The following is a 25,809-nucleotide window of genomic DNA, read 5'->3' on the forward strand; positions in this document are numbered from 1 at the left end:
ATCATTCAGCCTGATCTCTCTCCATTCCACATAGCAAAGAAATCCAATCGCATTACTCTTACATAACCTTCCTACTGGCTGCTGGGCATAGCATACAACATACAGAGTAGAGTATTGAACACTAACATATGCTGAAGACTCATCCAGTTGACATGTATTTGCTGCTATTTTTGTCAATGTATACAATTCTTTCATGCGTTTCTAAGAAAACTTCCTCTCAAATCTTTGAGGGTATTTGAAGGATTGTCATTAGGCATAGGCCTACTTTCACTGTAATGCGCATACACTAAAAAGTAGGTGATACAACCTCACCCACTCTCATCCACCTACTTTTCACTTCTTCCATATTCTTCTTCATGAGCCAAATATTATTTGAAAAACTAACAAATAAACAAAGTTATTTTTTTTCTGTACCACATTGTGGATTGTTAGGAAATAAGCATTTCAGAGAATCTTCTGTCCAGGTTCAGTTTTGCAATGGATGAATACTTAAGTCTACACTAAAACCATGAAAATAAAAAATTGTTTTATGCAAGTTTTCATATATGATTAAAATGTAATGTTAAACGCTTTAATAGCAATTCACCTTAACATTCACCTGACTTTAATGTGTTTTAGTAGCCTACGTGTTGGAAAATGGTCTACTGAAAAGACCGTAGACAGTTGCATCAATAGGCCTGTAGCCTACGCTCTGTGATAAGGTCTTTTAATGACACTTCAACATGTTCGCTGATATATGCAGGTCAGCATGTTTAAGAGACATTCCACATAGGTAAAGTAGTCTCATTTAAAGTGGTTATTTTGCAATTAAACGAATATATATATATACATCATCTTTAGGATTAAAGTGATGATTCTTCCAGCATATTAAGCGTCCCTCTTCCAACACGAATATCCCCCCTCTAGGATCCTTACTGTGTACCTAGCGACAAGCAATATGATGTAATTCCACGTGCTGTAGCACCAGTGTTAGATTGGTTATATCTTCCACGAATGTATTTCCTAAAACTTAGTTCCCGAATAACTTGTATATTGCTCACATAGGCTTAATTCCGGGTGTTTGAAGGAATAGGACTGACCAGTGTTTGGTGAAGTTTTTTTTTCCTGTACCCTGTCTTGCAGATTTTTCCCTCAACGGTGCGTGCTATCACACAGGCTCTTCCCTTTTCTATGTATCAATCCACTCAGCGTTATTGTGGGGAAACTTCTTTTGGGAAGTGCTGGGACTATTTTCAAACAACTTTGCAGAAAACCGTTTTTGCACATATTGCATGGCTCATTCTCATATGATAATCAATAAATGTACATTACTATTTGGTCGAGACATCTCATCTGACAGCATATAAGATATCAGAAAGACTGGAGTTGTTCAGCTTTTTCGAGCTATCCGCGGAAGGATTTTGTTCGACAGCGGAGGTCAACGCTTCCGCCCAGTTTTTAGATAGGCTATGCATTGGCCGAGTTGAAAATGGAGTTCGTGTGAGATAGATGCTCAGAACTTCCAATTAGGAAATATCCTATGTCTGTTCTCGTGATCACGTTTGCTGTGTAGGAAAGGATATAGGATACTTGTCCGAATACTTCACGTTCTCTGGAAGCCTCGTCAGGACAGTTACTGAAATATTGTCGGAGAAACGCTGCTGCCTTTTTCAAGTGTTGTCCCTAAGAAGTTGCAGAGGGAATAGCTCGATGGCTAGCTGGAACACGAATTACGAGCCTGATGTCGAATTGCATCTGCATTTGTAACCGATTGACCGTATTGGAATTTGGTTATCGCCGTGGCAGAGGACAATGCTGAAAATGGTTATTTCATTGCAGTCGGATTTTACTTCTGTGGAGCATACAATGAATCAGCGGTTGCCTTTCCCGTTCTAATTTCAGTTCTTCGCTTTCCTCTGAGAGCTAAACGGCATGCATCATTGTAGACCCTTTATTTATATCGAATAAGTGGCTTTTTCTTCGAACGAAAATGGTTATTTTTGCGGTTAATTTCTCCGCCGTGACTGCGTCGTCGATGCTATTTCCAGTATTTGGATCCCCGTGAGAAAAAAATGAGCGAAGAATCGACAAATCCAAATGAGTAAGTCAACATTTATAATTTTATATAGCCTTCATGCTTACAATATTGGGCTCCGGGTATGTGTCTTGTCATGATTTCAATGTAACAAAGTTAGTCGAAAGTCTTTCGAGGCATATCGCTGCAGGAAAATGTCAATTACAGATGTGTAATTCTAATCTCTGCCTCCAGTTAGGAGTCAAAGCTATTTTCTTGTCAAGATTTCATGGTCTAGTTAAATATATAGGACTAGTTTTGCACACCATGCTTGTGTGTAACACCAATTTGGCTGCAGTTCGCTTTATGTCACAATCTTGTCATCAGCACCATCATTATTACTTAATGGAGAACTACAAGCAGGTCAATAATTCAGGGCCTTTTATTTTGTAATTCCATTTATAGGCTCTTAGCTAGGCTACTATTCCAGCTATGAGCTCAGTTACTTATTTAAGACGGCCACGTATTTTCTTTCCTCTTTTCTTATATCCAGACACATGTATTTCACTCCAAAACGAAATAATCATAACCTAATTTTCAATCCTGTTTGCCACGTAATTGATGGTCAAATAATGTATGTGTGATACAGTAGTCTATGTTAACCTCCATGGTTAGTAGGCCATCAAATTGTATACATTTCAATGTAGGAACTAAACGAGCAAGAAGTAAATCGTCTTAGTTTCCATGTGTACGTAGCCTCTTAAAACCTTAAATATAGGGAAACAGGCGTCTTCTCTACATTTCATCAAGACTGTTTTATAAGACGTTGTAAAGCTAGGCCAGTTCAACGTTTATTAAATTGCATGTCTAAAGCTTGCTGATGTGTTGGGGAATACATTCTGGAAACTTTGAAATCGTTCAAAATGCTGTGACCACTGGTTAGAACTAACCCGTGTCTATCGGTGTCGGAAAAATGTATGTAACGCCGTCTTAATGTATTCAGTAACGTACAACTTGTCTCTGTAACAATTGTTATTTATTTTTTCTTAATCAGTGCATTGCTATAAGATGGTTACTGCAATGTCTGACTCACACAAAAAAAAGCTGAAGACGCCATTTTTTTCTCAATCACACTCATTTGCATATCACAATCTTCATTCATAAAAATGATAAAAAATCACTCTTGCTCGCAATATTAGTCGAAGGATTTGTTAACTTAGAACCCCCTTAATAAAAGGAAGTAGAAAAGCGACACATTTCTTCGAAATCGGTTTATTTCTAGCCGTAAAGCCATGTTGTTTTAATGGGTGATCGCTTGCGTGCGCTTGTTGACAGTCACTGAGAAATATCTGCTCGGGAGGTGCTGTGGTCACGTGACCGCCTCCATTCATAAAGTACCTGGCTGCCCATTCACAGCAAGCTGTACAGTGCCGTGTGTTTATGCACCGCCCGCAGGATTGCACAAAGAATCTTCATCTTAATCTTGTAGATCGACTACCACTCCTTGAGTTTGTATATTGCTGGCAGTATTATTATTATTTTAAATTCACGACGCTGATTGTTTAAAAAAAAAAAAAAAAAATGTTTTATACAGTTCACGATTTTCAGGCGTGAATGAGTTGCTTCATTACAAAGTAGACGACAATTTCTTCACGTAGCATTCTTTTCCTGTGCATCAGGCTCATTTACTTCAGTGAACTGATTCTTTGTCCTTGAATATGTCCTATATGTTCCTAGTGGCATTATTTCCTATGTGACTCATGGTCATCTGGTATAGTAGCTGCTTTGTCCTTTTGTAACCAAACCTGAAAGCAAAGTTGGAGTTTTTTTATTCATATTTGGAAACAGTAGAAAGAAGTGAAAGAGATGAGACATTTGCATATTGATGCTCAGCAGTCTGCCCCCCCCCCCCGCATGGGGAGCCCTTTTACGTAACACCCAAGAACAGCACATGCTCCTGATGACAAAGCCATGCACAAAGAAGCGAGATGTTTTTGATGGGCTTTGAGGATGCCATTTTGATCATTTTTCCTTCCTTCTTACCAGAAGGCAGACAATTTGTCTGTTCGCTAGTTTTTGTCTGTCTTTGCAGTAATGTCATCTTTTTGCCAATGATTATTATCGCATTACTTGTATATTGTCTCTCAATTATATTTGTACGTGTCTTGATGTTTTTTGATGTATGTCTCAAACTAGGCTATAGATTGTTTATCAGGAATAAGCATTGCCAAAGTCTGAAGAGGTGCTCCATGTCATGAGAAAAAGAAATCCATTAAGGAAAACTATAAGCAAAATACAGACATTACAGTGGCTAACACATTTCATGTTTTTTTTAAATGTAGTAACGTATTGATTAAGTCCGTATGGTAGAAGTATTGTCTCACCGTTTACATCATAATTGTTGTGTAAAACAAATTTAGGCCAGTTTAAAAGTCAGGTCGGCTATTCTAATCCCATAAAAAAAAAAATCAGATTAAGTGAATTCCTCCTCACAGTCCTAGCTGTCCGTTCAGTATTTGCACTAAAGGAATTGGTATTCGTACATAGTCCTTACACTGCGGGAAACAAACAGTGTCTCGGACCGAGCCATAAACAGTTCCAGGCAATCAAACATGTGCTTCAGCAGAACAGAAGGGAGGGGTGTGAATTTGACTGGCTGTTTAGTTGAAATATCAGCAACCTTTTCGCGAAACTGAATCGTGGACTGCATATTTATCACCCAAAGTGCCAGATGACATTGAAGGATAGCAGTGTGTGGTATGGTTTAGGCTCATTTTATGTTGAGATTCTGGTTTCTGTGTTTCTTAATATAATGGATGGAGCAGAGGCTTGTTCTTCCTCAGATCAGTTGGAGTGTAAGAAATTATGGTTTGTTAGTATGCTTTGCTGGTGGTACTGGATAGAGATTCTTTAGTATTAAGTCCCACTGTATTCCCATTTCCGTTTTGAGAGGGCTGCATTTGTCATGAGAATTTACGATCAACCACAACCATTAGTGCAATCTGACACTGAGGGAAAATTATCATGATTTGAAATAGAAGGGGTTTAATTTCCATTCACAATCTTAAATCTTCTATCTATCTAACAATTTTTTTAAACCTCAAATTCAGAATTTATAACTAGACTAGGCCAGGACTGTGTGAGTGTGATCTGGGAAATGTGTAACATTTCCTTTTGATGGAGCTTTCTCTGGCTCAGAGGAGGCCCAGCAGTTTTTATTTACTGAGGAAATTGTTAGCTAGCCTCACAGATGTCTTAAACTAACCCAGTGCTTTTTTACTTACATTTTTGCCTGTGGTGTGTTTAAGCAGTGTACAGTAACCAATCCATATCCCCTCTCAACACTAATTTCACATGCCCTTGGTTTTCACACATCTATATTTAAGCATCTGTATTTCCTGTGATAGTGGTTTTGGCAAGGACTCTGAGTTGAACTGACTAGGGAGAATGTATAGCTAAAAAAGATACAGGGATGTTTACAAGGTTACAAAATGTTGTGAGATTTTCTTTTTGATCGGATCTCATACAGATCCACATATGTTTTTTGTGGCAGTGAGTGCTTGTGTTGGAGTAGGGTGAATAATATTGTGGGGGGGGGGAGGAAGAGAGACGTATGTCTTAACTTTTACCGTTATACCGAAATCCAGTCCTGAACTACAGGGTGAACCTTTAGCTGGTAAAGATGGGGCTTGCTGTACATGTACGCACAACGTAGCAAATTCTCAGGATTCTGGGAACCAGAGTAAACCACAATGCCCTAATTAGTTGTTTTGTAAGGATGTGGACTGCCTTTGGCACATTTGCTTATGTTGAAGGGTTCACCATAACTTGCATGTTTTGCTTCTTACCCTACAATTAGTACCTATATATTATTATCCTAGCCAGTTAGCTGAGTGGCACTGCTACAGTGACATCAGCTGAATTAAAAGGGACACTCTGTGACTTTATAGCCAATGAGTACAGAGCACAATTGTCTCTTTTTAGAATTTGCCTAAACATAAAGGGTGCAGAAGTGTTTCCTTGTTTTCACACAGAAAATCTCGATGTGACCTTGACATTTCTATGAGAATTCATGGAGGTGGAGACATGGTTCAAAAATGACTAGTACTCCTTATCACATCATGCTGTGCTTAGTGCCCACCGTTGATTCAAGGGGCAGTATCAGTCCAGCGTAAAGGGTGTTGATCTTGGTCATTTTCCATAATTTAAAGTTGTTTTCTCGAAGAGCTATGGTTATGAGTTAAGTTGAGAACATTACGGCATTTTCAACCCTTCAGTAGGATGGCATGGAGCATGAGGCAACATGGAAACATTTTCATTAATACCCCAGAATATCCTTTTATATGTATGTTATCACAAATCAATATAGTTTAAGGCAATTTCTGGTGTGTTTTTTTTGTAAGAGGAGAAACTACAGCATTATAAGCTAACTAATGTTGACACTGTAGTGTGCTCTCAAACAAGCTCACTTGCGGGGGTGTCTGACTAACGTTAGCAATTTAATGTAACTTTAACATGGTCTGTCTTATGTTACTGTTACTGATAGCCTACTTGGTTGTGAGGGTTAGTGCGTTTCACTTATTATGTCGGTGGAAACGTTTTTAGTAGAGCGACTAGCTTCTTGGCTACATTAATTCTCCAGCTCTGCAATGTTGGTTGGTGTCATGCAGTCAGGACCTTTGAACCCTTCTGGGAAGAGTTGACAAAAATATGATCTAATGGTACCATCAATATTATACTGTCTAAACAGTTATTATATTCGTGCTAGCCGTGACGATGAATTTGGAGTGCTAGGTAGATCGTATCATTCCCAAAAATAGTTAACTCTCTAGAAGCAGTGTAGAGCAGTAGGAGTCCATTATGACACCCTTATCATGAAACGAGTGGTGGCATTGGTTTTTGAGATACCAGAATATTGCTGAGCGCTCTAGAAATGTTAATATGTAGCCTAGTATGCTACATTATTATGTTCCCTCAGTTAATTGTTATAGGTCTAACTTGGTGACAAATATCTCGTATCATCATGATTATTAAAAGCCACAAACAGCGTTTGTGCGTGTGGTGGGAGTGGAGTCTGTTCTAACAGAGGGTACAGCCTGTACGCTTCGCTCTAATATCAGCTGTGCTTTTTAATCACAGAGGATGAACATGCCACCTAGATCTCAATAAGGTGCGTTGCACACGATGAATGAAAGACCATCAACTGATTGAACATTTACATTTTAATTGCTGAATGTGTCCTGCCTATGTGTTCCAGAATGTCAGTTGCTCATTGGTGTTATGCCTGTGTACAGTCATTTATTCCTATTTAAATTTAGTCTGAAGCATTCTTATCATAGCTTTTCTCTTTGCAACATAATTCACCATGAGTGTAACGTGTAATTAAGTTCATGGATATTATTCATTTTATTTCAAAGGTAATGGGGTTTGTCCTAGGTAATCATGTGTAATGTAAAGGCCGTTTCAGTCTCGACGCAAGCTGCACACATGGCTGTAAACACGAGGCTCACACAAGCTGACCAAATTTTTTTTTTTTTTTTTTTTAACTAAACAGAGAATCTCTGCCCTGCGCCTTGTTAGATGATTACCTCTCATTCAATGGGGGTAGGAGAGTCAACCCTTTCTTTTCGCAGGGGCGATGTGTTAGTATCTGCGTAATTGCAGCTACAGTATGCAATGGCCGACTATTGCTGTGGCACAATCACACTCACATTTTCTTGCGGAAATACATATCTAGTTTATTACTGAGGTTCAGACATGCAACAACTGTTCCCTGTGTGTGATGCTTTGTTTCTCGTGAACCGTGTGAGATCAGTGTGTTTCTTCCCATGGTCAGTGCTAAATTCTGTGTACTTCCCTTTGGTATTTCAGTGGTGAGATGTATTTTAAAGCCCCAATCCTCAGTGGTATTAGCTCATGATATTCAGTCAGGTTCAGCTTGGTAGCAAAATGGAAAGGCTTTGACTCATTCATTTCCTGTTCTTGATGCAACATGAAGATCTTGGTAAAAATAATACGCCCCTAGGGGTAGAGATTGTTGACCACCCAAGCTTCCATGTGTTGCCCATACCAAGCTGATAATTTATTTATTTGTTTTTTTCATTTGTTAACCCTCAACCTCCTTCATATTAATGCTTAACTTTGATGTATACATTCTTTCATAGCTGTCAAAGATGGACACCGTAGAGATGCAGAGGACTTCAGAATGTTGCATACTGTTAGATGAAGGCATGGTTTTGGGGCATATGGAGTATACGACTGCACACCACAGCCACCCCCATAACACCACAAACATAACAGGGCACAGATGGAAACCTCAAGCCTTGTGTCTTTGAGTTTCCCCTAGTCTTTGAAAAACAGGAAGGATTTAAAGGGTGTGTGTGTGTGTGTGTGTGTTTGTATGCATGTGCACGCATGCAGAAAGAAAACCTCATGTCTTCAAAACAAGAAGGCGTATGTTGTCCTTGCTTTAGAGGAACCAAGTTTTGCATTGTCACCTCTATAAAGTTGGCTCAAGAAGTGCAGGGGTTTTACAGGGGTTTTAGCCAGATTGTATGTGTGTCTGTGCTGTGCCCCCCCCCCCCCCCAAAGCGCTGACTTGTAATGGTGGTTCACCCAGCAAACCCTCATCTCTCTCCTCCTTCCTCCTGCTTTGTGTTCTCTCTCTCCCTCCTTCCTTCAACAAGAGCAGGGTCCCTGGAGACTCCTCACATCAAAGCCTCCCAGCATTGCTGTTGCAGTCCAAATCTGTGGTTCCTCTTGTTTTTTTTCCTCTCTCTTTCCTGTAATTGCAGCGCAAGGTTTTCATTTTCCAAATGCTTGCGGTTGAAATTACGATCATCTCAATATGTGGCATGATTGATGTCTTCAGAATGGTTTGTTTCTGCATTTGATATGCAGATGGGAGACCTAGATTTATAGTGGTGCCACAGTCGCGGGGTACCAGAACCATGCCGTGGGTTCAGCTGTCCGATCCAGTAACACTAGCAGGATCAGCATCGGTGTGGGGTAGAAACTCGGTGTTGATTTTGTCTAAAATTTAGACATTACAATCCTAGGCCCCCACTGGATTATTTTATCCCACTCCTGCTGCTCTTTGTCTGATTTGTGACCGTGTATTATATTGCTTGCTTTAGTCCTCAACCAGCATATGTTCTGTGCTATTTTTTGATTGTAGGGGAAAACTGTCTTTTATTTATATATATAATTTCCACGTTCTGAATTCTGCTTGAAACCATACAAAATCACTTCATGTGTGTGTGAAGTGGCAGCAGTAAACCCTCATCTTGGTAGTCAAGGGGAAAAAATAATCTATTGCGCTACCAGCAAATGTAGGCAAATATTAGCATGAGGCGGGTGATTACTGTTAGGAGGAACCATACCCTTAATTGGGGTCCAGCCTAGATTATTTTTTTTGTCATTTACTGGAGCTGATGCTTCTTTAGCTGGTAGCTCCATGTCTGTCTGATGTTGCCTCTCACGCGGCCTCGCTCAGTGTCGCCTGCACTGCTCAAGATGGAAACTCTCGTGAGCCGGAGATGAGTCATCAGCCATCGGTGTAGGTGCATCTCTACACAAGGCATCGCAGAAGCCCTCACTGCGTGAACAAATCAAGCTCTCTTCTTCCAAAGCCCATTGCAGAATGACCGTGATGCCTAATGAAGTACCTGGTCTTGATGTTTGGCAGAATGAGGCTATTATTTAAAGTAACTGACAAGGTCGTCCTTGATCACTGAAAGTAAAGCAGTGGGAGAGCAGGCGCAGCTAGTCATTTTGATCTTGTGTTTAGGTGAGAACCCTTCCCTCTTAAGGTGGGTTAGGCAGACATGGCCATTGAAGATGGACTGAATGACTGTAACCCTGGTTTGATCAAGTGTTATGTAAAGGTTGGTTGGCTGGTAATCTAGATATTTTCTGTATAGCAGCCATTTGTTTAAAATGTGATATGTCAACCATATGAAATAAGGTGAGAAACTGTTAAGATTAGATGTTGTCATCTTGGAGATTGTCACATTGTTTTGTAATTTATGTCGGTGAAGGATAATCTCCCATGGTTATGTTGGTGTCTAAGAGCAAATTTGTTTTGCGTCTGTTTCAGACTCCGTTTTTATGATTTACGTAACTAAGCCTTTTTGATTGTTTGTTTGGGGGGATAGAGTACGATCTGGTGAACAGATCCCCTTGATTATTGGTAATCTGATTAGGCTACCCAAATTGTGATTAGCTCTCACATTTCATTCCTTGTTTTTGGATTCTATCGAAGAAAGATCTGGCTTGACCTATTCTTTGTGTCTTTGTGGATATTAGTGCTTGTATCCATACTGTGAACATGGAGCAGAATGACTCGTTTTATGCTTGAAGTACTTGCTTTCTCCCCTTTTGTGTCTTCAAAAATATGCCCTTCATCAAAAAAAAGAAATGTTTGTTTCTAAAGTTAAGGACCCCACTGGAGCCTGACCGGCCTCCCCTGGATGGGTGAAGGAAAGAAAGGAGGAGAGGAGCAACACATCCCGCTCTCCCTCTCCACACCCCCCTGCCCATTTCTTTTGAGATGGTAATGACCAGGGGAGGTTTCTCTAGCCTTAGCTTGCAGAGCGTGTCTCTCCGGCTACATGCTCCACTGCCTGGACATTGTGAGGGCACAAAACTCCGGGCTCGGGGATCCAGTAACGTGAAATTTCAGCAGAGAAGCAGCCATTGTGTAGAGAAGGTAGGGAACGGGAGGGTGGCGTAGCGAGAGGGTCCAGGAGGAGGAGTTGACTTGGCGAGAACTCAGGGCTCAAGCCACATCCCAGTGCCACTCATCCCACCATTACAAACACTATGCAAGGTCCAGCACCCATGTTTCAAGGGTCCTGCACCACAGAGTAGCAGCCATGGAGACTAAGCTAATGATGCTATGTTCAAGCCTCTGGAGCACAGGATCCTGAAAAGACAAATGGTTCATGCCTTTATCCTGTACATACAGCTAGACAGCAGACACTTGATGGCTGGAGCATGGCCTCCCATCTTAATAGACTCTAGGTTTAACTCTAAGTGAATGTCTAAATGCCTTTTTTCCCCCAAGTGTCCAACAGGACAGTAAGGGTTAAGCATCCTGAACTCTGTATCAGTCCAGTGAAATATTTGGTGTTTTTTGTTGTTGTTGTTGTTGTTCTTCCCCTTGTTATATTTTGGCAAGACTGGCAACTTCCACTGAACTTGGCAGTGAACATGAATGACAACAGCCTGCACCCCCCCCCCCCCCCCCCCCAAAACGCACACTCTCTCACACTTACACACACATCTCCCACTCCTTTGTTTTCATCTGTCCCTCCCCTTCGGAAATGAAGTCAGTCTTCCAGCAGACTAACTTAGGATAATTTGGTCCCTCCTCCCCTCCCCCCTCCGGCCCCTGACCCTCGGCTCTCTGAACCAGCTGATCCTGCTTCCGGCCTGTCTCTGTGTGACCACTGGACTGTGCTCTCTCTCAGTGAGGAGAGGGGGCTACGGCTCCCAAACCTTTTGTCTCCTACGAATTCATTCTTTCCTGGGATGAATTTAAAACAGGGAAGCGTCTTCCATTCCCAGGGTGCAAGATCTTCAGATCTCCAGAAGATATTACATGTAGTCTCAGAAGTCCGTCCCTACATTTGATCAGTAAGTTGTCCCGAGCAGATGGCCGAGCAAAGCACAATGAAGGCATGGGCATATTACATGAATATCCTCTGAAGCCATGACCTTGGTGCTGGTAGACTGAGCCTACTCTCCTTGTCAGGCTGCGGGGTACCACAGATGGTAGCAGATAGTTAAAGAAGGGATCGTGCTTTGCCAAAATGGAAAACAAGGGCCATAATGGAGGGTAGGTGTGACCCGCTAGTTATTTTTGTGTCTTGGCTTAATTTTTTTGGTACGGAAGAAACGGGTTATTAATCGTCGTGGTGACTTGAATGCAAGGAGAACGAAACCCCCGTGTGTGTGACGTCAGCACACGAGCATCCCACCGCTCCCTAATCTGTCAGCTCGCGGTCTTGTCTGTTTTGAGCCACTAGTGAGGCCACAGATGCTCACGTGTGTGCTTGGAAATCAGGGGCTATTTTAAGGAATGAGGAGCGACCATCCCACCGTGATGATTTGATAAACCTCCAGTCTGACGTCAAACATGGTGGATGCCAAAACCGGGAAGTGCACAATATGGAGGCTCTGTTGGAGTCACAGGAACGTCGTGTTTTTTTTTTTTTTTTTTTTTTTCTCCTCCCTCTCCCGGTCCTCTAATGTATTTGCGTCAGCAACACAAGGGCATGTAGAGAATGGTAAAGTAGGGGAACCCTTTCATGTAATTGCGTAGGCTACTTTTTTATTGACGTTATGTCGTCTTTTTTTGTCTTTTTGAAAATTGTGATTCAACCCTTATATCTGCCTCTGATGTTGAGTGCTGTGTGCGTATGTGTGTGTGTGTCAGCACATATCTGCATGCACATGTTTTAAACCAGGCAGGTCATGGTCATTGTGCCTTGGTCATGCCTGAACAGCACGTCTGCCCTCTCCTCTGCCACTTCCCTGCTGTGTGAGTGACAGCTCCTCTTGTTAGATGGGCAGGGTTTCTGTTCGCTGGTGTGTGGAGAACCAGCCAAGCCTTACCTGCGAGGCTCCCGGCGCCAACCCTCCCAGCCCATTCTCACTGCTCTGTGACTTCAGGCAGTCAGTCAGAAACTGCGGGCGTGAGAGGTCTCGAGGAGGAAGTGACCCCTCCCTCTGTCATTCTCCCCTGAGGTGAACTTCTCTCTGCCGAGAGGGATATGAGAGTGGTTCTTTTGCTTACTAAACAAGAAAAAGAGAAAAGTGTCCCAAAGCAAAAAAACAGCCTGACTTTTTTTTTTTTTATTATTATTATTTTTAAATTTTTATTTTTTTTATATAAATCTGTCGTCCTTTTTTCCCCTTTAGATGGCGGGGCCTAACAGTGCACACACAATCACGACTGTATTAGTCCAAGCTGACTTTTATCCCCCCCCCCCCACACACACACACACACCTCATTTTTTGTTGTTGTAGTCAGGGTATTTTAAGGCTGTGTGACCCTGTTTGACTTTGACAGCCAGAGCAACTGCCCTGTTTTTATTAACCGGGCCATTGATCCTGATCGGAAGGTTGGCAAACAGTCACCAGACAAGTAGCCGTTTTTCTAGGACAGAAGTAAGAGGAAGACGGATAAGCGAGGTTAATTTCTAACCAATCAGACCCACATTCCAGTGCCGCTGTGCTGATGTTACATAAAAGCTAGTTTGTTTAATTCACGTTAGTTTCTCACATGGTTGAGCACACTATTCTAGCCTCAGAGTTATTGACCTCGCTAATTAGCGCTTCTCTGACCAGTTTGGCCCCGGTGGGGGGGGGGGTGGGGGGGGTGGTGGTGAGTGCATCCTGCTGCTACCATCAATTTTTCAACAAGATAAGGAAGCAGCTGATGTAACGTCAGTGGTGTGTTGCGTGAGATGTCTTCGGAGGTCAAATTCCCCCCTCCTCTCCCGGTCCCACCTTCCTTAATGTGTCACCAGGGGATCTGTAAAAGGCTGTCTGCCGTGAACTTTGACCATTTTCCAGTGGCACACGAGTGAAATTCTCCAGTCAGTATCATATTAAAGAGCTTGGCACACAGCACTGTAGTAACACCATGACTGCTGGAAAGCACGCTTGCCATACCGGTTGAGCTCATCCTGTGTTTTGATTTAAAACTAGCAAGCTAACTATCTATAAAGCATGCAAAAACTTGCAAGCAGCAGGATGTCATGACCAAACCTTTATAGCATGCTAGTGAGTCTATTTTGGTGATTCTGTTGGTGACATGGTGCTGTGCATAGCCTCTGCAGCTAGTGGGAAGGACTAGTTTATTTATCTATCTTTCACATGACCATATATCATCAAAATGAATTTGACTATGATGCCAAAAATAGTTGCCTATGAAAACATACCTTAACTGCATGCTATTGCTTGACGTTTATTAAAATAATATTCATATATCAACATCCTGAGAGTTGAGCACAGTAGACGCAAAATGTGTGTTTATGTTTTTCTCTGAAAACTATGTTGCTGTATATGCTATATGTTCATTTGCTCTTTATCTTCCCATAGTGACAGTTACGCGCGTGTGAGAGCAGTGGTGATGACACGGGACGACTCCAGCGGAGGGTGGCTCCCCCTGGGGGGCGGAGGCTTGAGCTGCGTCACCGTCCACCGAGTCAATCGGCCCGACGACAGCAGCAGCAGCAGTGGCGGCAACGGGAGTAATGGTGGCAACGGCGGTGGCGGCGGGGCCGACTTCCTCATCCAGGGGGAGCGGCTCAAAGACAAATCGGTACGCTGTGCAAAGCCATGCCTACAACATTCACATCTACCTCAGCACACACTCCCACATGACATATGTCATACACTCCAGATCCCACCCACCACACACACACACACACACACACACACTCCTTCTCATTAAACACGTGACGACACTGCTACACAGTTACTCAGGAGGTTAGTCAAGGGTTTTCTGTCGGGTGGTGTGGGGGTGTCCGGTGATAAGGGTGAGGTCCTGGCGTCATATCCTCACCCTGCACATGAAGTGAGCCTTTGGCTCTCCTCCACAGCACAGGTTCCTGAAAATAGCCGCCAGCTCCAGGGTAAAGCATCCTTCTCTCATCAAGTAGGAGAGACTCCGTTGTCTTACTAGTGAGTGGTTGTGTGTGTACGCATGTATGTGCGTGTGGGGTTGACAATTGCTCACTGGCTGGTTAGATGCATGACGTGAATCCAGGCCTGAATTAGATTTACCCGGTAGTAGCCGCTTCCTTGCGTTCTCGAGCCCCAGATAAAGCTGGCTGGGTTTCTGTTGTGCGTGGCTCACGGGGGAGTCCAAACAGGATGATTCACTGCCTCGATCCTGCTTCTGCCGCAGTATTTAAGTGTTGAGGAGCTGCAGAAGAGGATACAGGAAATTCATTGTAACCCTTTACACCCAAACAGAGCCCAGTGTATGGGCTTGGCCTCCTCGCCAGCCTTACCAGCTAGCTTTTAGCTAGATGCGGTCCAGTTTTCATGAAACAAGGGCCGGGAATTAAGGGAGCGAGTAAACGCTATTGCTAATGTAACCTGCAATGTGTAGACAAGCAGTCCCACACCGGGCACACAAGGAGGCGATAACCCATGGCTGCTAGCGCCTGTCGCTCTTAAGGTGTCAGGGAGTGAGGTTTGCTCACTGCAGAGGACTATATCCTCTGGCTACCGTGCTAACATGCTGGATGCACTTTATTTCCTCAGCCTGAGGTTACTTATGATGTAACTTGCAGCATACCAGCTCTAAGTGGATGTCAAATTCACTACGATGACAATGACCATTTTCTCCCTGACAAATACAACAATTTTTGTTGCTTGAAGTGAAAAGATTTGCGTGCACAGAGAAAGACAAGAGGACGTCGCCTATAAGAAATAGGGCAAAGAATGAGAGGTATGGTGGAGGAGACCAAGGCAAAGACTAAAAACCAAAAAAAAGAGACCAGCAAAAACAGACTTGAAAAGCGAGAAGACCGACCCTGACTCAAGGACCGAGAGAGCGAGAGCGGAACCGAGAGAGCGAGAGCTGATGACAACAGTGTCAGAGGGGCGATCTGCCCACACGTGTGTAACGATGTGGTACAGAGTGTACTGATGAGTCAGCTCGTGCCCAATATAGCCTCCCAATGTGCCTGCACTCACTTAATATTCCCATGTTAAGGACTCGGGCTTAATTGACTACACAATTACTGCATGTCAAATGGCTTTAAATGGGGATGAATCGGAAAGAGTGTGAGTGCGTGTGTGTGCCAGCCAACCAGAGGGGGCGGGGGGTATATAAGATTGGAAACCTGAAAGATGCCACCATAACAGGCATTGAAATGTGAAGTTAAAAAGAAGAAAATAAAGAGCGGGAGATAATCATTTGAGCTGTGGCTGCTTGTGGGTCCTTGTTGATGATGTAGCTGTATGGGGGAGTCCTTGCTGGTCCTCTTCTTTCCCTACCCAACAGTGGCCCTATGGGGCATCTCTCATCTCAGTGAGGCCACCCCAGCCCAGCGCTAAACACAGCGTTTTCTCTTCTTTTTTTTTTTATACACACACACACACACACACACACACACACACACACACACACATATTAATATACACCCTCCAAGGCACACCATCTCCAGTTCACCCCAGTTTTTTTTTTTTTTTTTTTTGCTGTTGTGTTTCCACCCCTCTATCTTTCTCTTCCTCTTTTTGCTCCCTCTCTTTCCCCTTCTGGTGGAATGTGGTGTAGAGTGTCATCCTCGTATGCTGTAACGGGGATACTTCCTCCTCTGCCGCGCCTGTGCTCACCTGACTCTCCCTGGCTCCGCTCAGTCTCGCCCTCACAATCAGGCTGCCTGACAGAACCCCTCCACCCACTCCCAGCACACCCCCAGCCCTGTGCGCGACTGGGTAAACATGGGGCTCAACTCTCACCCATCCACACACACAAACACACACGTGTTCACACACACACACACACTCACACACACACACACCGCAAATAGATCATCTAACCATTAGTGTGTACATGCACCTGCCCCTGCTGGCGGTTCCCAGCTCACCTGCACAATTAGCATTAGCAGGCAACGTAGATTAGCATGCCGATTGTGGGGTGTGTGTGTGTGTGTGTGTGGGTGTGTGTGCGCCCCCGCCTGCCCGCCCAAAGGACTAACCAGCTCACATTACAAGCAGATCGGCCTAGCCCTTGCATTAGGGCATTTACTGGCCCTAATCCACTTACATTCAGTTTATTTGAGGGGTTAGCCAACCTCCTGACACCTCTGGCTTTTGAAGTTGCAAATGCTCTGGAGGCCCCGTTTGAAATCCACCCCCTCCTGGGCTTTGGGTTTAGTTGATCCTTGTTTGGGTTTGGATTATGACGTGTGTGTGTGTGTGTGTGTGTGTGTGTGTGTGTATATGTATATGTATATGTATGTATATATATATATGTGTGTGTGTGTGTGTGTGTGTGTGTGTGTGGTGTGTGTGGTGTGTGTGTCAATGTCAAAAGGGAGGGAACTCTATTTAGAATGGCATATGCTTTACTCAGAAGAGAATGCTACACTGGGTTGTTTTGCTCTATTTGACAATGCTATGCACACACACAAGCACGCACACGTTGAACATATGCATGCTCTTGGGCATGCCGGCACCAGACACACACATACACGCACGCACGCACGCACGCACGCACTCACTCGCACACTAAGCCCCAAAGACTAATAGGCCTCTCTGGTTTCATTTCATCTGCTCATGGGAAGGCCTGGAGCCAATTGAAAGGTCTTCATTAATAATGGGCTTTTGAATGCACACTTTGACTGCCTCTTCATGTACTGCTTTAATAAGCCCCATACCATTGCCTGAGACTTAACAATTAATATTCCTCCCAAGTTTGGCATATGGAGGACTTCTGAATGCTGGATCTGCCAAAAGAATTCTCTCTCATGAAGGCTTGTTTTAGAATTCGCACGTCAAAATGAAAGCGTCTGAAACCATTCCACAGACTCTGCTGGCAATTGGTTTTATCAACTGTGAAACAGTTTAATGAAATGTCATCTCATTACTGCGTTCTACAATGTGCCAGCCACGTGTCTTTTGTATGCCAGCTCCTTTAACTGAGTCAAGATTCTAACCATGAAGCTTCATATACCTACCCTTTCTTTGTCCATAGGTCGTACTGGAGTGTAACATCAAGAGGGATTTGGTCTACAACAAAGTCAATCCCATATTCCACCACTGGAGGATCGACAACAAAAAGTTTGGCCTGACCTTTCAGAGTCCGGCTGATGCACGGGCCTTCGATAGGGGGATACGCAGAGCACTGGAAGACATTAAGCAAGGTGGGACCTCTCTTTATGCTTCATTTCTTAATGAAATTCTCATATGGTTTTTGATCTTTGGTGGGTCTGGAGGTCTAGCCTCTTAACTAGTCTCTTTGTAGTTTGACATGTGTAGTCAAGCACTTTCAGAGAATTGGTGCTGCTACTTTTGAGGAAGTCACATCTTCTGGATACTGCCTGTTCTATGTGAGTCTGTGGTCCATGGCAACTTGACATCTTCAGTCCAAACAAGCAAGACTTGTCCTGAGTTCTTCGCCAGTAGTCATGGAAAAAGCTGTGGTCTCTCTTCTCTGATCAGAAGTACATTATTGGTGTTCAAAGTAGACACAAGAAATCTTGTCTTGTCTCTGCTAGCCGATAGTTATTTGTTGTGCATATCATCAATGCTCATGGTATACCGGCATCGAGAAGCCATGGAAAGGAAGCCCAAAATGTGGCTTTGCCAGTTGTTTACTTGCAACAGTTAAGGTTTCAAGAATTGTATAGGCTTATGTTGTACTTCTCTGTCGTCAAGTGGGAAAGCGTCGTGAGCCCTATAATGGTGATCCCATCCCTAGCGTAGCTGACTACTACAGATTGTGCAGTTGAGAAGTTGTGTTTTCAACCAGATTTGCATTTAATTAATGAAACTCTGCCGTCTGCAATCCCAAAGCTACTATAAACATGTCTGCCACACCCCATAAAGGCACTTTGTCAAATATGTGTTTTTGTTTTTTCACCATTATTTGACTGACTCAACACATAGCCTACTTTGATACCTGTAGATTATTTATTTGTAAATAATCTATCTGTCTCACTGCTCTCCCAACCTGACTGCTTGTGTCAGTGTTCCTAACTGAATTTATATTTATGTCTGACTGTGTAACAACAAACGACATAGATTTGATCTGTATCTGCTTTTAAACAAGCACGGTTCTGCATATTTATTGACAAGCCAACTCGTATATACTACATCTCAAAGTTGCTCAACTCCAACCGCATAAAATGGAGGTACTCATTGTCATAGTGTTTTGGTGCGACTGTATCACATTAGAGGATCCTATTTATTTATCAAGATCAAAGTCTGTGGTGTTGCCCATCAGCCGAATGATGAGCGGAAGAGTTTGATTGACACGGGACTTTCAGGTCCCGAGAGTAGGCGAGCAGGAAAGCGAAACAGCGAGGCAAGTGGTTAGCATGGAAACAGCCAGCTCAGCAGACCTCCATACCACACCGGTGTTGCACAACAGTCGGCCATCCGGCCAGGCTACGGTTGAATCTGCTTCGATCTGGATGTGATGGAATGGCCACTTGTGTTATTTTTATGTATAAACAAATGTTTTCCTGTGTCATCCAAATAGATAAATAGATTTATAGCACAACAGTTATGTCTTAAATTACATTGTTTGTTTTGCTGAAGGTCAGACTCGCATGTGAGATACCATAAACGTCTCTTCACTTTCTAGCTCTTTTTTAACTCCAAAATCTTAGTTGAAATCCACACCAGGAAGGATTTTTTATTTTTTTTTAAAGAGTTTGAACGGCTTTTAGTTATGCAAAGTGTGCACTGAGGTTGTTTTGAGGTAAACGTTTTATCGTCTGAACTTTTTGATTGTGGTTTTGTGAGGTGTTTTTTTTTTTTTAACCCGAAGGTCGGTCATCTGAAGTGGCCACATCCTTAGCGCATCTGAAGTGGCCACATCAGAGCGCCACAGCGCAGCAGGCCGGCCAGACAACCAGTGTCCGTCTCTTGAGTAGTTAAGGCACGGGTGTGTTGTGTAATGCCGCCAGAGTGCGCAAGCTAGAGAGAGAGGGAGAGAGCGCGAGCGAAAGGCGGAGATAGAGGGAGGGAGGGAGAACGCGAGAGTGAGCAGGTTCCTCTGTATTCCTGTTGCATCGTGCCGCTGCCCGGACCCGCAGTGTGTGTCAGCTATGCACGGCTCTGTTGCCACGGCAACGGCGCACATGGCTCATCCAGAACAGTGGCTTGGCATTGGAGGAGTCGTGCTGCAGGGAGCCTGAAGCTGAAGCCTGCCTGCCTCCCTCTCTCTCGCTTTTTCTTTCCACCCCTCCCTTTCCTTGCCTTCCTTCCCCTCTCTCTCTCTCTCTCTCTCTCTCTCTCTCTCTCTCTCTCTCACCCTACTGCTTTTTGTCTTGCTCTGTCTCTTGGCTTCTCTCTCTCATTCTCGATCTTTCTTTCAGCCTTTCATTCTCTCTCTCTCTCTCTCTTTTGTCAGTCTGTCTCTCTCTCTTCTCTCTTCTCTCCCCTCTCATTCACCACTTTCTCTGCCAATGCTTAAGATCAACTATATCGTCTAAAATTCTAGGCATATCTGTTCAGACAAACCACCAAGTGATTTATTTATTTATTTTTTTTCCTGATGTTTTTTTCTAGCCAGCAAAATTCCCACTGCCTCTCTCCCTGCCTCTTTCTTAGGTTGCTAGCAATCTATACACAGTCAACATGGGCTCAACTCTGTCAAATACAGGCAACCCCTTCACTGCACAGCCTGCTTGTAATGACACTAGGAAAGTGGTGATAGTTTCTCCCTCACTCACCCTCACAGAGACAGAAATGGTCACTGAATGTCAGGAGTCAGTGGAGCCGTCTCTCATTTAAACAGATGGAATAATCCGCCCTTAATGCAGGGTCTGCCTCCATGCTAATGTTGAGGAATGCATGCAGCTAAAGCCATGACTCACTCTGTGCATCTTTTCTTCCACAGGTTGTCCAGTGTACAGCGACTCAGACACTCCTGAAGACGGACTGCAGGTAAGGCTTCCGACTCCTGAAGGCTTTGGCCATGTGCCCCCTGTCCTCCTCCAGATACTGAAGCTGAGAACTCGTTTTGTTTTAATGGTCTGTTTTGAGTTATTAAAAAAAGGAAATACTATTCACTAAAGCCCCAAATGTATAAGATCCCAATAAATATGAATGTCACAATATGAGTCTATAGTGGGTTTTGAGTAGTTGGGATATGGTAAGGTTGGCCTCACGATATGTTGTACCTCGGGCTATATTTAATTGCAGTGTCTCTTTGCTGCCGGTGTCCTTCATATTATGTATTGCGTCTCGATCTGACTTGTTTTCTTCTAGTGCACACTTCCGTATCCTCCTGTGTTGATCATCTTGAAGTATGGTTCCCATGCTTATAATTCTGTAGTATGGAACAGTGTTGTTTTAGTGTTATTTTAAGTCTGTGAAGTTTTGAGCTTTGCGAAACATTGTCTTCTGCACTTAAAAGATGGATTTTAATAGATGCAATAGGAAATAAGGCACCATCAAAAAACTTTCACCATTTACCATCTAAGTATGTATGATGACCTTTGTGAGGTGGTTTTCTTTTTTAAATGTATTTTTGAGATTGTCATACATTCCAATCAGCTTGCTGGTATGTAAATCGGAGGTGAGGAATAGTGGCTTGTTAACCCCTGCCATTTTGGCAAGAGCTGTGGAAATGAACATATATATATAATTTTAAATTATTCTGACCAGTGTGTAGCATTTTTGCTAGAATTTGGTTTACTGCTTATAGAAGAGACTGTATATTTTCAAGCAAAGCGGCAAGTAGTGTACTAAAATAGATTACTAATACTAATCTAGTACACAACATGTGAATGCGGGTTAGTGAATGGTTAGTTAGCCTTCAGGAGGAAGGCAGTGGCAGCAGCAGCCATCTCCCTCCGCCCCCTCCCCCTGCTACTTCATTCACAGACATCGCTGGGAAAAGCTGTTCCCGCGGAGATCACCTGAGATCAATGATACAGGAAGCCCAGTGGCTCGGCTGTTGCTAGGCGGCAGAGGAGCAGGCAGGGGGAGGCAGCGGCAGCGAAGCCGCCGAGGGTGTCGCCATGGTGACATGGCATCAGACCGCACGCAGGGTTTCAGGCCTGGGAGCGGACGAAACACTTAGTCACCGAAACGCTGCAGTGTTTTAGAGCAAAAGACCACGAAACGACACAAACACCAGATGGCAATGAGCCAATCACTTCCTTTCTCAGAACTCGATCATAAAACAGAAATCTGTTGTAATTATTTTATCTCGCCTTCTGGAAATATCTCTGTTTTTATCTCGCCTTTCTTAGTCTCTCTTTTTTTTACTTCTGTCATTTTAATATTCTGAGCATAGACCGCAATAGATCATGGTATTGACACGTTTATTGCTTGAAGGTTTGGTTTTCTATATAAAAAACAAAAACAACAAAACAAACTCGTACTGAGAGAGTAGGGAATTTCATGTTCATGTTGTCTTAGACACTGTGAGACTTGTGGAATCTGATTTGACCCAGGCCTTGGTATGGGTGTGCGTTTTCACAGCTCACACACGTTAGTGTCCTGGCATCTGGAACCATGGCTTTACCACCCCCTCCAACACACACACACACACACACACACACATCGTCTCACAGTCCAGCTGCAGCTTTGGAGCAGCAAATGTTCAGATAACTCCTCGCCCCGACCACACACACACACACACACACACACACACACACACACACGCACACACCATGACCCACATCCTGCCGGGTGGTGAGCAGCACCCATTCCCCCTTCTGCCTTTTCCTTGTGACTGCCGACCACAGTCTTCCTCCTGCTCAGCACCCACAGCCCAGCAGTGACCCAGCCCTCCTTCAGCGCACTACACAGTCAAGGGCACATTTCTCTCTCTTACACACTAGAACATGCTCACATACACCAGCACATGCTCACGCGCGCACACACACTTAACTTGACACGTCACCGTTCGCACATTACCTGTTTCTGGCACCATTTTGTGTATTGTTGCTCTCTGATAAAGCCATTTCATCTTCTGCCAAGGTACACAGAGAGAGGAGAGACCGCACAATCAAGTCGAGCGAGAGAGAGTGAGTGTATGTGTGTAAGGGAGAGCGAAAGCTTCTTCCATTAGCTGGTGGATAAATTCACCAGCAGCAGATTCCAGGCCTGAAAGAGCTGCACATGTGCGATTGAGCAGGAATGGCACAGTGTTGTGTAAATGCCTGCGATAGCCCCACACATGTGAATGGAACAGCCTGATTGGCCCACTGGGAACAGGAGCACTCCGTCTCAGTCTCCCCTTCCCTGTGTGATTGCAGCCATCTTAACTGCAGCCAAGGGGGCTGTTGGCTAAATCTCTCTCTCTCTCTCTCTCTCTCGCTCTCTCGCTCTCTCGCTCTTCCTGAGAGCCAAGGAAGTTGTGTAGAGGAATAATCAAGTCTTGTGGGGAGGCAGTGATCATTTCATTTTTGGAGAATGGTTTTTAATGGGCCCAAAGAAGACTTGTGGTGTTGAACTTGTTTTTTTTTAGCTGGATCTTATGACGCTTAACCCTGTGTTGGAAGTGGCGAGCCAAAGTTTAGTGTGTGTGTGTGTGTGTGTGTGTGTGTGTTTTGTACCGGTCTTATCAGTCTCTGAAACGTTGCCATCAAAAAAGCAGATCCTGTAAACCACACATGTGCAAAACCTGTATTCTAACTTACCATCTTCTCTTTTACAGAGAACAAAGAATTTAAGCCTAAATCACTTCTCTATTTTCATTTCTTTTCCTCTGTGACCACATTCACATCTGCTCAACTACTTCACAACCTGTTGTTGTAGGATTTAGCCTTAAGTGTGGCTAGTTCTGTGAGCGGCTCTTTGGGCTTTTTGATCACGAAAGCCGCTCCTCTGCAGCTTCTCTGTAAGGTCTATGAGGCTAGCTGCGAATCGCTAGCTGTTAGCCTCCCCACTCCCTGCTGTCTGCCTGATCTAGGGTTAGGACCATGCAAGAATCTGGACTGCTAAAAGAGCTCTAAGTCTGGTTCCCATTTTAATACCCCCCCCCCCCCCCCCCCTTTTCTCCCTACACTCCTACACATTTGCACACACACAAACACACGCACACAGCTGTCATCTGGCTTTTTAAGTTCTGGGCAACATTTCTCCAGCTGGATCTGGTTTATGACATTGTCCCGGCAGACTCATTGGCCACGCTCTCCCTCACTCGCTCATTCACACACGCTCTCCCTCACTCGCTCATTCACACATGCTCTCCCTCACTCGCTCATTCACACATGCTCTCCCTCACTCGCTCATTGGCCACGCTCTCCCTCACTCGCTCATTCACACACGCTCTCCCTCACTCGCTCATTCACACATGCTCTCCCTCACTCGCTCATTCACACACGCTCTCCCTCATTCGCTCATTCACACATGCTCTCCCTCACTCGCTCATTCACACACGCTCTCCCTCACTCGCTCATTCACACATGCTCTCCCTCACTCGCTCATTCACACACGCTCTCCCTCACTCGCTCATTCACACACGCTCTCCCTCATTCGCTCATTCACACATGCTCTCCCTCACTCGCTCATTGGCCACGCTCTCCCTCACTCGCTCATTCACACACGCTCTCCCTCACTTGCTCATTCACACACGCTCTCCCTCACTCGCTCATTCACACATGCTCACGCTTTAACTCGCTGTCCATACGTTTTTTTTTCTGTCTTTTTTTTTTTTTTCTCTCTGACGCACACTCACACAGCATGCTGCACTCCAGAATTGGGGGGATAGAGAGCGACACACACACACACACACACACACATAAACGCATGCACACACATACATGCGTATACAGAGTAACAGCAAAGAACGAAAGAGTGGGGGGAAAGAGAACGAAGAAAAAAAAGGGAGGGAGAGATAGGGAGAGTGGGGAAAAAAAGAAGTCAAAGGAAGCATCTCTTAGCAACCACAGGACAGTAATTACTGTAGCAGCAGCTGGGAGCAAACCAGATTTCCGCTGTGCGTTAAAAACACTGGCGTGGGCTACTACACACACACACACACACACACACACACACACACACACACACACCCCACACAAAACACGGCAGCAACAAACCATTGCCAGCAGCCTCCTCCACACGGAGCGCAGAGAAGCCAGGACGTGGGTGTGTGTGTCTGTCTGTCTGTCTGTCTGTCTGTCTGTTTAATAGACAGAGAGAGATAGACAGAAAGTGTGCACATACACGTGCGCATGTAGGTTTGAATGTGTTTGCGTGCAAGTGAGAGCGAGAGGGGGCGAAGACAAAGCCATCGCGCTCATGTTTACACACAGGTTGGCGTTGTGATGCTAGCGATGGTACAGGAAGGCAAAAGTCGGCACAGTAAGCGGACAATCCAAACAGACGTCCTTCATGACGCTGGATGCCTCTCCTGCAGGGAGTTCACGCCGGCCCTTGTTCTCTTTGAGAGGGTGGACATTTGGTCAGGAAGGATGACATGGTGGAGGATGTCTTCACTCTCAGTCAACCCCTTTTCTCTCTACATGAAGTTTATATATATATATATATATATAGTGTGTGTGTGTGTGTGTGTGTGCGCATTCACACGAAAGGCATTTCTTGCTTTGTCTCTCCTTTTCAGTTCCTCCCTACCCCTCTTATCTCCCCATGCTGTAAAATATCAGGAGGCGATCATGAAACATAAACTACTGTAATTTGACCTCTCCCGTCCTTGCAGCCATATTTAGATAAAGTCTGTATTATAGAATAATGATGTCTGGAAGCTGGTGAAGAAGGGATTTGTCACTGGGAGGAATGCGCTGGTGTCGGAGTGATGAATTCTTGCATTTGGCACATTCAAAGGTTCTCAGTGTACATCAGTCACAGCTCCCTAGTTCTGCCACCCACCCACAGAAAGACGGAGAAGGGGAAAAAAAAGAAAAAGAAATGCTAGGAACGTGTGCAAGGACGACAGGAACTCGAAAGTTCTTCACACAGAAGGTGTGGAGTGATCCAGCAGCACATGTGTTTTCTAGGCACAGAGCTCCACCTTGTGGACAGCTGGGGAATGCGTCCGTCCCCATGGGCTACAGAATCCTTCATTCAATACAATACGTTCACCATTAGCAAATATTTTTTATTGATTTTTTTTTTCTTCAGTGTTCTTTGAAGACAGATAA

The 25,809-nt window shown here is 44.1% G+C and overlaps 1 protein-coding gene across 1 annotated transcript in view; it reads left to right on the plus strand.

Moving 5' to 3' along the window:
- The first annotated feature begins 870 nt into the window (after nt 1-870).
- spred1 (sprouty related EVH1 domain containing 1) overlaps nt 871-25,809 on the plus strand; it is a 28,882-nt gene continuing 3,943 nt past the window's right edge. The window contains exons 1-4 of the mRNA XM_012823014.3: nt 871-2,080; nt 14,105-14,327; nt 17,718-17,886; nt 20,592-20,638. Of these exons, the coding sequence (XP_012678468.1) occupies nt 2,052-2,080; nt 14,105-14,327; nt 17,718-17,886; nt 20,592-20,638 (468 nt within the window). The 5' untranslated portion in view covers nt 871-2,051. The remainder of the gene's footprint in view (nt 2,081-14,104; nt 14,328-17,717; nt 17,887-20,591; nt 20,639-25,809) is intronic.

The sequence above is a fragment of the Clupea harengus genome, chromosome 14 (genome assembly GCF_900700415.2).
Source record: "Clupea harengus chromosome 14, Ch_v2.0.2, whole genome shotgun sequence".
Classification (NCBI taxonomy): domain Eukaryota; kingdom Metazoa; phylum Chordata; class Actinopteri; order Clupeiformes; family Clupeidae; genus Clupea; species Clupea harengus.